The sequence below is a fragment of the Rousettus aegyptiacus genome, unplaced genomic scaffold (assembly GCF_014176215.1).
Source record: "Rousettus aegyptiacus isolate mRouAeg1 unplaced genomic scaffold, mRouAeg1.p scaffold_m13_p_15, whole genome shotgun sequence".
Lineage (NCBI taxonomy): Eukaryota > Metazoa > Chordata > Mammalia > Chiroptera > Pteropodidae > Rousettus > Rousettus aegyptiacus.
The window spans coordinates 10855355-10868270 of record NW_023416290.1 but is presented as its reverse complement, the minus strand read 5'-3'; the positions used below and the strand labels follow the sequence as shown (position 1 = coordinate 10868270).

General features: G+C 39.9%; 1 protein-coding gene across 5 annotated transcripts in view; it reads left to right on the top strand.

The window, feature by feature from the left end:
• ADHFE1 (alcohol dehydrogenase iron containing 1) overlaps nt 1-7035 on the top strand; it is a 29337-nt gene extending 22302 nt beyond the window's left edge. For all 5 annotated transcript variants that reach the window (XR_004954593.1, XM_036232812.1, XM_016152900.2 and 2 more), the window contains one exon: nt 6530-7035. Coding sequence is in view for 4 of the 5 variants with exons in the window: in XM_036232812.1 (XP_036088705.1) it covers nt 6530-6613 (84 nt within the window). In the remaining variant the exon portion in view is untranslated. The remainder of the gene's footprint in view (nt 1-6529) is intronic.
• The last annotated feature ends 5881 nt before the right edge of the window (nt 7036-12916 follow it).

The window sequence follows — 12916 nt, the reverse complement described above, 5'->3', positions numbered from 1 at the left end:
GATGGAAACCCACGGGTCCTCCCGGCTGTACTGGGAGCAGCGCTCCGCTTCCAGGGAGAAGGGGCCGAGGCTCGCGCACAGCTGTCTTCATCCATAACACTGTGAAACTTTTATGATGTAACTGAAAGGAGCCTTTATGAAATTTGTAGGGAAAAACAACCACGTTTATCTCAAGGTATGCCAAAATCTCTCTGTTCTCCATTTCTGCTCCTTTGAGAATCCCTACAAAACTATGCAAAGCTATTCCAGAAGGGCCACTAATATTATTTTCCACTCTAAAGAGTTATAAATTCCTACTACTGTGAAGAGTAGACAGGACCTTTAAATTAAGACTGTTACAAAATTACTTTTTTATGTAAATATAATTGACATTATATTAGTTTCATGTGTATAACATAATGATTCCATATTTGTACATATTGTGAAATGATCACCATAATAAGTCTAGTTTACATCCATCATTATACATAGTTACAAAGTCATTTTTCCTGTGTTGGAAACTTTTAAGGTCTACTCTCCTACCAACTTTCAAATATACAATATAGTATTATTAACTACAATCACTGTGACAAAAATCACTTTTTAAAGTATTTGGGAGGCTCTATAATTTATATATATATATATATATATATATATATATATATATATATACACACATACACACATATCTCTGCCACTTTAAATCTTATTTTGTTGATTTAAATGTTGTAAAGAGTTTAAACTGAGCTGTTGTCCTTTATTTGGTAGAACCATAGTAGATGTCAAGTTTGCCCTCCCAGAGTTCTCACAAAGAGAGTTTATCCCCCATTGGACCTTGCTTCGATGACACTATAGCATCAGACCCCCATAGGCCAAGACCATGTCCATTGCAGTTTACCATAAAATAGAGACTCAGAGTCATGACCACACTAGGTTCACCAGGTCCAGGGCGCCCACTTAGTCCTCCTGTCCAAAACGAGAAAGGCAAGGACCACTTACACACTGTGAGGGTGTGGAGGTAAGGCGTGTCTGCCCAAAGGTGTTCATGGATCTTTCCCTGACCATGGAACGGAGTTAGCAGCTAGAATATCTGCTCACACAGTATCCTGCTTACCATAAGGAGCAGTGCTTTTTCCTCTCCCCACTCCAGTTATGCAAGGGCCTCACACTAGCTTCTTCCCCACTTAGAAAGTTTTCAGAATATTGCAGACCTCAGCTCACATAAGATAAGATTTATATGGATGAGGTTCACAGACTTGTATGTCCACAGGAGCCAAGCAGGTAACAGCAATGAACGAAATAATTTAAGGCAATAGAGAGTGGTGGAGACTTTTGTGAACTAGAAATCACATGACCCATCTCATTGGGTAAGCCTCTTTTCAGCTACAATTTATCATTTCCAAGCAGAAATTCAGGTCCCAGTATTGGGAGAATCAAGAAAAATCAGCAATCTAGATGTTGGTGGTGGATTCCCTTATTTCCCAATGTACAGGCCAGTCATGGCCCGTGGGCCATCAGTTTCCCTGATTTAGACTCGGACACAGTGGACTCAGTTGCTTCTAAATACAAATGAACGAGAAAAGGAGGAGGGTCAAAGTGTAGCAGAGCCTCTAGACTAACTCGCAAACCCTTAGTTCTAACCCACAGTCCAGGGGACAAAGTAGTGAAAAAATATGACCATCGCTGTTACTTTATTCAAACGTGTTAGATTGTGAGTTGTCTGAGGGCAGTAAGCTATCTGTTATGCTCATCCATTCTCTATTGCACCTGGCACAGGCTAAATGCACACCTACCTGCAGTCCGGTCCTTCTAAGTTTTCTGTCCAGGTGAGCTTAATGGCTGAATGGCGGCAACTTCTTGAGAAGTCCCTGAGATTTACTAGGACTCAACCAGTGACAAGGAGCGACAAAAGCCTGTCCTGGCTCTTACAGCATGGTCCCAGGGACAATGTATTCTGCAAGGGGGGAGGGAGTCTTCTGAAAAGTTCTGCTTATTTATGGCCCAGGAAAGTATTCAGGAGTATGTGTGTGTTGCCCTCTAGGAATGTTATCCATGATTTTCAAATGAACCTGTATGATGTTCTTAGCCATTTAATTGCTGGTGGCAAAGGATCTTCCAGCCATCAGGACACCTTGGCAAGTGTTTACTGTTTTAATTCTACTGAGCTCAGACTTTCGCTTTCAGAAGGTATTTCAGATTGACATTTGAGACCATCCACTAAAATAGCAAGTTAATTAGCTATCATTCTGAATGCCTCAGTGCACATGTCATACTGGGAAATACAGATAGCAAAACCTTTATTAGACTACACTAATTTCTTCATTTCACAAAAGATGCGAGGTAAATAGAATCTTTTGAATACAAGTCATGTCTGTAAAGTAGGAAGCCAGGAGTTCCCTAAGCTGTATTCCTGAAGCAGCCCCAATATGCATGCTGCCTTTTTTCCTTTGATCATGGTTTCATGATTGGGAAAAACATAGCCAATTTTGATTAACTAACGCTAGTCCCATTTTAGATAGATATAAATTAATTAATTAATACAGATAGAAAGGTATATAGATAAATATAGACATAGATATAGATATAAAGAAAGAGAGGGATTTATTCACAGGACTGTAGAAAGACTCTTAGAAATTATCTTGCAAATGAAGAACTACTGCGGGGTTTTCTTGTTTGTTTTGGGCAGCAGTGAACATTTTACAGCGATGCTATGGCAACTTCAGAATTTTACACATGCTACAGACTAATCTTCACTTATTAGTACCTACAGGATTTAAGGCAGTGAGGGGGACATACTGGTTCCTGCAAAGAGGTTATTTCATGTAGTCAGCATTCGATAAAGCTCCTTTTACATTCAGCAGTGGGGGACTGGTTTTCTCTGGAAGGAACAACCAGGCCAGTGTTCATGACCAAACACCACCGCTCATAGTGGCAGCAGCAAACAGCAGCCCTGTGTACAGAAGCCTCCAACCGCCATCGCCAGGCTGCGAGGGGAGCAGGCAAGAATGAATTAATCTTCCAGGCTGAGCTTCTGAAACCTCTGCAAAGAAACGTTTACATTTCAAATCAAAACATTTCATTACTGAGGAGAGCTGTCTACCCAAATGAGCACTTCCACTCCCTGGCAGACAGGACAGCCGAAATGTTGTTATTTTATGAATGTGCTAAAAGTAGAAGTCTAGATTTATTTCGGTGCCCATGTTAATCCGTTGTTCTTCAGTCTTACACGTCTATAAATAATAGCGCATTGCGGAACGCATCTTCATTCTGAGAGTTTAGTTTTTATAAAGCACACGTGATATGTGTGGGCGCTATATCGCAAACCGTTTAGTCGTTGGGGGTTAGACATGTGGGAGAGAAACTCAGCTCAGCTTGGCTTGAGGTACTTCTGAGAGCCCTAAACGACTTCCCCAAAGATAGACAGGATCATTTTAAGGGCCTTTGAGCTTATCGCATAAGACTCTCTCCATTATAAAAAGAATAATGGGGCAGCCATCTTCGGCCATAGCAAATGGCTGAACTTCAGTTCTTGATCGTGGCACAAACATATACACAAGTCACCATGAACAAGTCTCTGCCTCGCTACGGATTTTCAAAATTCTTTAGAGTCTCTAAAAGATCTACCGGGGCGTGCAGTTTTCCCTGGGCTTCACGCACACTCCTTCGCACTGTCCGCCATCCTTCTCCCATCTGCCCATCCATCCTTCCCTGTTTCTTTAATTTATCTTCTAAATTGTGGTAAAATATACCTAACAAAATTTACTGTTTTAACCATTTTTTAAATATACAATTCAATGCCATTAAGTATATTTACAATCTTGTAAAACCATCACCAAATAGAAGCTCTGCCCTATTGTCTAATGGTAGATAATGACTTCCCATCCTCCCTTCCCCCAGCCTCTGGTAAGCTCTATTCTGCTTTTTATCTTTATGAACTTACCTACGCTAGGTACTTCATATAAGTGGAATCGTACAATATTTGTCCTATTGTGCTTTCCCTATTTTCACTTAACATAATATCTTCAAAGTTTCAGAATTATATTCTTTTTTACAGCTAATATTCCATCGTATGCATATGCTGTATTTTGTTTACCCATCTATCTGCAGATAAATACTTGGGTTGATTCCTCCTTTTGGCTATTGTGAATAGTGCTGCTAGGAACATTTGTTTACAAGTATCTATTTTAGCCCCTGATTTCAATTTATTTGGATATACCTAAGAATAGAATTGTTGGATCATGTAATTCTATGCTTAACTTTCTGAGGAACTGCCAAAGTGTTTTCCATAGTAGCTGAATAATTTCACTTCCCACCAACAAGTGTACAAGGGTTCTAGTTTCTCCACATCTTCGCCAACACTTGTTAACACTTGTTAAACACTTTTCTTTCCTTTTTTTTTTTTTTTTTGATGGCCATTATAATGGGTGTGAGTGGAAATTCATTGCGGTTTTGACTTGTATTTCCCTAATGACTAATGATGTTGAGCAATTTTCCATGTACTTATTGGCTATTTATATATCTTCCCTGGGGAAAAGTCTATTCAGGTTCCTTGCCTGTTTCTGAATTGGGTTGTCTGGGGGTTTCGTTGTTGCGTGGTAGCAGCTATTTACATATCCTGGATACTAATCCCTCGCCGGATATCTGATTTGCAAATATCTTTCCCATTCTATTGGTTATCTTTCACTCTTTTGATAATGTCCCCTGATGTATAAAAGTTTTAAATTTTGCTATAGTCCATTTTATCTGTTTTTTCCTTTTGTTGATTGATTTTGGCCAAATCCAATGCCATGGAAATTTTCCCCTTAAGAATTTTAAGGTTTATCTCTTGCTTTCTAGTCTTTACATGTAGGTCAATTTTGAGTCGCTTTTTGTTTACATCCTTTCTTCTTTTCATTCTTTCTTTTACCTGACAACTACTTAGAGAGGCCTGCTATATACCATGTATTATATGGGATATGGTGAGGAGGAAAATAAAAGTTCTTTGCGGGGAGACAGACAATGAACATCTAAGCAAATCTATAAATAAGATACAGATGAAATCGTTTCAGGCAATGATAAGCGGTATGAAGGAAAAACTCGGTGAGTTCACGCAGGACAGTGTAGAACAAGCTCCAGCAAGGTGGTCAGAGCAGGCCTCGGACTGAGGTGGAGGCATTCCAGGCAGAAGGGGCAAGTCCTGAGACAGGGTGGGCATCAGCCTTTTCATGGGACCGAAAGGGGACCTGGGTCTAAGTGAGATGAACCAATGGGAGAAGGGTCAGAGCTGGGGTGAGAACCAGGGCCAGATCAGGTGGCATCGGAGGCTGTTTCGTTCTAATTGCAACGGAAAGTTATCCGAGAGCATAAAGCAAGGGAATTGGTGTGCTCAGATTCATAGTGTGGGTGAGAGGAACCACTCTACTGCCATCGGGAGAATGACATCAAGGGGGTGAGAGCGAAGGAAAAGTGGAAACAACTTTAAGAGGCCTCGCAAGTAAGACAGGAGAGTGAGGGCGGCATACGCTTGGGTCGTGTTGGAACGGGGGGTGAGAAGTGGTCAGATCTGCCTGAGTGGATGTCAGTTCTGAGATGTCAAAAACGGGAGAGACGGGGAATCAGAGTACTGTCCTACGTGCGTGAATTTCGAGATGCCACCATCCCCCCTCCCAACCTCTTCATTAGTTCAACGAATAACTGTTGCGTACCTGTTCACTGTGCGTCAAACGCTCTGGTAGGTGCTGGGCACGCAGTGAGCACAGCCCTGTCCTCGTGGAGTGTCCTTCTTCTACCACACACGCTCCCCAAAGAGTTCTTATCACAAGAACACAGACCAAGAGACCAGTGAAAATGGAACCCCCAAAACTGGCACATTTCTTAATTTTATTTAGGCCCAGAAATGAATAATGTCTTTTAATCCCCTATCCCAGAGGAATCGAGGAGCCACCGATGGGAACATAAATAGCAAAAGGGTGTGCTGGCTGGCTTTGCTGACTTGACTCAATAATTATTGGAAAGATTAAGCAAGGCAATGAATTTATTTGGGAGAGTGGAAATAAAATCTTAGCTAATATTTAAAAAGGAGTCACTTGTTGCCCATAGACTGAAAGTTATGTCCTGATGTTCTTTTGAATATGCCTAAAGTCCGAGTTACAAAACATACAGCCTTTGAAGTCAAGGAAGGTCTGGTTCTGTTTTCTCTGGCTGCACGCGCTATGCCTGGGGCAACACTCTCTGCACAGGGAGAGCTGGCAGAGGTTGCTGACCGACGTGGCTTGGTCATTATAGGTGTGTTTTTCCCAAGGCTGGTTTGGTTCTGTACATTTGGGCAGAAGGATATTGCCAGGGCATAAGGCAAGGACAGTGACTTTGAAAACTTTGTGGGAGAGAAGTGTCACTTGATAAACTTCTGAGTTGGGGGCTAACAAGTACAAAGCGAACAAGAAATATGATTTTTAAAGATGTAGCTATATCAAGTCATTGTTTCGTTTGCCCAAGTTAATTTACATAACCTAGTAGTTTTTGCAAACTGTCTTTTCAAAGCCCTTGATACGCCTTTTGTTTACTGTTTCAGGAAAGGGTCACCAAGCTTGCACCACGCCCTCAGTCAGAAGAGGATCTGTCTGCCTTGTTTGAAGCGTCAATGAAACTGTATTAATTTTCATTTTCACTGAAAGAATTGCCATTGGCTATCATAGTTCTGAAATCAGAAGTTGATCTAGCCGGAGCTTTGTCTTTTTATCTCCGCCCATAACTTATGAGTCACCAGTCTGAGTGTGATACAAATTTATCCTGCTGAAGAGTTTGCGGCCCTCACAGTCAAGCTACTTCCTTAATACAGGCTGGACCGACACCCACAGTGTCAGACACTGGTTCATGTTCTTGTCCCAGACCCCGCAGACTTCCCCTGCTTCATGCATCAAATGGATAAGAAACTCAAAACTGCTAACACACATGTCTAACGCCCAGTAATCCACGTCTAGATCCTAGAGAAGTACTGGCACGAATGTGCCGAAGAAATGTCACAAAGATATTTCAGGCGGCACTTTTTCTAATAAAAAATTTGAAAGAAACTATTCATTAATAGTATGTTGGTAAATAAATCACAATTTTTGAAATGCTATTGTGCTATTAATAAGAATGTTAACTTTTGAGAATATGTCTGTGATATTCTGCTAAATTGGAAAAAAGTAAGTCGCAAAAAAATTATATTTTAGTATGGTCTGATTTTTGTTTTTAATTATCTATTAATATATGTCTCTATATATACAAAGAAAAGAAGGATGCACGTCTAAATATTAAAAGTTATCACTGGAGAAATGGAATTTGAGGTATAGAAATAAAGAGAAAATGTTCACTTTATATTTTATACTTACACTTTTTATTTTATGGGCGTCTTCACTGTTACAACAAGTATATATCTTTTGATTTTAAAAGAGGGAAAGAAAAAGAAAAATACTACTTTACTATTTAGGTCAGATTCGATCTTATTTTATAAAAATAGTACTAACTAATATTTAAAAGGTAAAAACAAATATAAAGGGATAAAATATTAGAAATTGATCCTCTGGCAAATGTTCTTTTGAGAAAAACGCTTTTTTTTTTTTTTTTGACGTAACACTGTTTAGTAATGTTATATAAGTCTCAGGTGTGCATTATAATTTGATATCTATATCACTGTAGCCTGCTCACCACCCAAAGTCTAGTTTCCATCCATCAGCATACTTTTGACTCCATGTACACATTTTACCCTCCCCCCACCCAGTTTTCTCTCTGGTAACCACCCATCTGTATCTAGGTGTTTTGTTTTGTTTGTTCATTTGTTTCTTTTTTATTTTATATTTCACGTGAGTGAAATCATGGGTTTGTCTTTTTTTTTTTTTTTGTCCTTTTCTGTCAGACTTATTTCACTTAGCATAATACCCTCAAGATCCATCCCTGTTGTCCCTAATGGCAATATTTCATCTTTTTTATAGCTGAGTAGTATTCCATTGTGTATAGACACACGGCATCTTTGTCCACTCATCCATTGATGGGCACTTAGGTTGTTTCTTAGCTACTGAGGTCTATATCTTGGCTATTGTAAGTAACGCTGCAATGAACATGCAGATGCATTCATCCTTTCAAATTAGAAACACTCACATTTTACATGGTAATTCCCTCTTTAAAAAAAGTGTTTCTGGGTACTCGGAATAAATTAATTCAAAAGCAAGCAGTTTCATTGTAGCCTTACAAGTAGCGTGTAAGGAGTATCGCCATCTGCCTCCCTACCTTCTACAGTTCGTTTCGTCCCAAAGGTTCCTACTCTGAGGTTTTTCTGCTCAAGCTTCGGGGTCTAGATCTCAGTGTCCTTGTGGAGTTATTCATGTTTTAAATTTAATTAAAGTTTTAATCAAGTAAGTGCTGTATATATAATTACATCAGGATTTTAAACGATGGATCAGAAGGGCATTGCTGTGCCGTTCAATCTGCCCACGCCCATTTTATCTCTATTAAAGGTCTTAAATATTTGTTCACATTGCACCATCAAAGACAGCCACTGTTAAAAATTTGGTATATATCTTTTCAGTGATTTTGTATGTAAATACATGTATATTAAATTATAGATAACTATATGTGTAGATTTTTTTTACTTAAAAATGATATCATTGGATATAGTTGTAATTCCTACAGAACATTCAAATTCTTTATGCTAAGTGCCCAAAAGGCAAGCACAGGACAGTACCAACAGAATTCCAGCTCCACCGTGTAGACCATATCTAGCTACATGTCCCTCCAGCTTTTCAAAAGAATCATGGATTCTGCGAGCAGAAGCTGTTTAAATGAGACAGAGAACAGCTAAACTCTCTGCCAGTCTGAGATCCTTCAGAAAACTTCAGTAAACATTTTTAATGAATGTCTCAAAATACATTTGGCATAACTAAAACATATATGTGTCCCGCCCCACCTTTTTCCCCCCAAGAAGAGTCCAGGGAATTCCTAGAACTCTCGTAGCATATTCTGCAAGGTGATGTGGCATCATCCATCAGAACAGCATTAGACCAGGAGTCAAGAGCCCCGGGTTCCAGTCCCTTGGTTTGTCTGAGTCTTCACTTTATTCAACCAAGTCCTCTTCTAGCTTGACAATGCTACGGCTAGATTTTATGTACTACCTCGTCCTTAATGTGAGATTTCGAGTTTGGGAAATGTAACGTAAAATACGTTAAGATATAAAATGCATTCTCTGTCTCTCTTAAATATTTGGTTCTTTTTCCTACCAGTAGCCAGATGTCCAAACGTGACTCACCAGGAGGAGTGTTTGCTATTCATACTGATGATGACTCTAGAGGAAGGATTTAAAGGGCAAACATGGAGAAACAGATTTAGGAAGGCTTCATTTTTTTTTTTTATCTTAATACTTATCATTTTTGGTCCTCACAGAATGAGAATATGGAAAAGGGGACTTGTCAGGTATTAAAAGAGTGTGAAATAGGAGAGGAGACCCATTTCTGTAAACCACTTTTTTGTTTCTGAGACAATCGAATGTATTTTTCTAAGTGAAATCTGATTTTTCTATTTGATTTCCTTTAAAAGATCAAAAAGTTCTTAGGAGTCACAGCCCCACCTGTATGCACTAATTTACTTGCTAAGGCAAAGAAATTAAAAGAATAGTAATCAAAAGTTCGTGTAATATTACTTTCATAAAACCATCATAGATGGTGGCATTTTTACTTAAAACACATGCACATCCCTAATTTATTTTTATGATACAAAATACTAACTTGTTTCAAGTAAGTCATGTTCCTATAATTTTTGTCAAGCACCACAATACGTAGCTGACTCGTTTTACATTCCTGTCTCTTCATACACAAAGAGGGCTGAGCTGGGCTTGGCATTGTTTGTGTAGCTGTAGACACAGCTGTGGGGCGTTTTCCAGTGGGCACTGAAGTCAGTCTGCTCTTGTAAAATACACACAAGTACAGTATCAAACTAGAGAGAGAGCAAAAATTGCTTTTCTGGCCTTTTAACCCCGAGAAAGATTAATGGTTGTTTGGGTTGGAAACTGTACCTTAATCAGGGGCCGTTGCCTGCGGGAGTGGGTATGAGAAAGGGGACTGACCGCTCACCTCCAGGTCAGCGTTGCACAGGCTGCCGCCATGTCTCTGATGACCAGCGAGCCCAAGCGGAGACAGCTGCCTGGGCCCCTCCATTAAACGCCTGATCCTCTGGGAGCTATCGAGGAGGCCAGGCCACATCCCAGCAATCACCATCACAATAGCCGTGGGAGGCGGTCACCCTGGACAAGCCACACTTAGGGCAGAAATCAGTTCTTGAAGCTCTAGGTGGAAATGCTGGCAGCTGGGGGTGGGAGGGTCTACTTTCTCATGCTATTATTCCACTGTCTTTCCAACCGCCCCAACAACTCTCAGAATAAACGCATATGCCTCACAGATCGCAATAACTGTTTGCAATCTTGTCCCATGTGAAATCCCTCATGAAACTATGAGCAGAACGGCTAACTTTAAAATAACCCCATCTTATTCTTTGCGACTTTACATACTGGCTTTTTCGTTTGGGTGCTTTTAATTGGTTTTCCAATTTGTAAAATTGGAAACTGATTAAAATAATCATGCGCAAAAAGGAGAAAAAAACCTACCATCATGCCATTACCCAAACACAGCTGTTATCATTTGATACATTTCCTCTCCATCTTTTTCATTTGGCTGATGTAATCTTTAGCTCATCGGGCATGACATTTTAAGTATCGGCTATGTTGCCACATAATCTTCATAACCATTAATTCAAAAGGTACAAAACAGTTTATCGAATGAGCATTTAATGATTTATGTTTATGACGGCATCAAGAGTGCTTCCAACTTTTTACCCCCCACCAATAACATAGCGACAAGTATTGTGTATGTGGCTTTTTTTTTTTTTTGGTATTCTAAATTAATTTCTTAGGTTAATTAATCCCTGGTTGAATGTTTACAGTAAGAGCGAGGACATTTTTATGGCTTTTGATTCATATTGTCCAATTGTGTGCACTCCACTATTGTTTTAAGTGCCGCTTCCCCTCTCCTTCAGTCTTCTCTTTAAAATCAGGATCAGTGCAGAGCTACAATGAAACGAAGTTCACGTGGATGGACCGGCTGGTCTTCTTGTGCCGACCTGCAAAACTCCACTGTGGTTTTCCTTTTATGTCAGCGTATCTTAACAGTTGACGTAAACAAATTTTCAAATGAAACTATGAAACTTATTTTACTGTTATATTATTACCTTTTAAGTGAACCTGTAGATCATTAAATCTACTTTTCACGGTCGCTTATTTTTTTTTTTCCTTCTAGAAACTTCTGTGGGCCCTTAAGTCTATGGACCCCTGTTATTACATTCCTGGTCCTCAGTTTTGTTGGCCAAGAAAAAAGACCCAAGGGAGCAACATGAAGATATAAATGATCTTTTCTCTAAGGATGGTCTAGAATCACCTGGGCCTGTGAGTGAAAGCTTGCTTCACTGGGAGGGAGTGACAGCAGACAATCATGCCCCCCAAGATGCCTTCCAAGGGTCCAAGTTGCTCCTCTGCTCAGAAGCCTCGCAGAGCTTTGCAGCTGTGCTCACTTAGTGCTGTGATGGCTTTGGCACACTTACTGGGGACCAAGGAGAACTTCGTACCAAGCATGGCATGTGAGAAAAGAATGTATAAAAAGCAGATTTTAATTGAAGAGATTTTCAGATGTTCACAACAGGCTGGAGTGACCACCGGAGTAAGGACAGACTGGTTTTCCTTTGGTCTTTACATCTCATTTCGCCCCTATAAACTCAGCATAAAGCTCAGTACCTTGATAAAGTAGTTTCCCAAAGGAGGAAGGCAATATGAATTTAGGGACAGGAAAAAAACGGGTTCTGCACCAGGGGTGGTTTGGAGGGGCTGGGAAATGATTACAGCAACATGACATTTAATAGCACTTTCAACCCAAATATTGACACCTTAAAATATCAGCTCAGATGCAACACAGTGGCCTATTTACTAGGGCGTCTACTCTAGCTGGCAACAATGATAAACTAGAGACAATAATACAGGCAGGCCTCGCTTTATTGTGCTTTGCTTTACTCCACTTCATAGATACAGTTTTGTTTCTTTTACAAATTGAAGGTTTGTGGCAACTGCGATTAGCGCCTCTGTCGGCGCCATTTTTCCAACAGCATTTGCTCACTTCATGTCTCTGTGACACATTTTGGTAATTCTTAACAATATTTCAAACTTTTTCATTATTATATTTGTTATGGTGAAGAACTGTGATCAGCGATCTTTGATGTTACTGTTGTAACTGTTTTGGCGGGGTGGGGGGACGGGCATGAACTATGTCCATATAAGATGGTGATTTTAATTGATAAATGTCGTGTATGTTCTGACTGCTCCACTGACTGGCCGTGATCCCCCACCCCTTATCTTTCTCCCACTCCTCGGGCCTCCCTATTCCCTAAGACACAACAATATTAAAGTTAGGACAATTAATAATCATAAGTGTTATTAGGCCTCTAAATGTGCAAGTGAAAAAGAATTGCATGTCTCTCACTTTAAATCAAAAGTTAAAAATGATGATGCTTAGTGAGGAGGGCAAGTTGAAAGCCGAGACAGGCCAAAACCTAGGCCTCTTGCATCAAACAAATTAGCCAAGTTGCGAATGTAAAGGAAAAGTTGTTGAAGGAAATTAAAAGTGCTGCTCCAGTGAACACATGAGCTATAAGAAAGTGAAACGGCCTTATTGGTGATACGGAGAAAGCTTTAGTGGTCTGGATAGAAGATCAAATGAGCCATAACATTACCTTAAACCAAAGGCTAATCCAGAATAAGGCTCTAACTCTGTTTAATTCTATGAAGGCTGAGAGAGATGAGGAAGCTGTAGAAAAGAAGTTGGAAGGTAACAAAGGTCAGTTCCTGAGGTTTAAGGAAAGAAACATCTCTACAACATAAAAGTTCAAG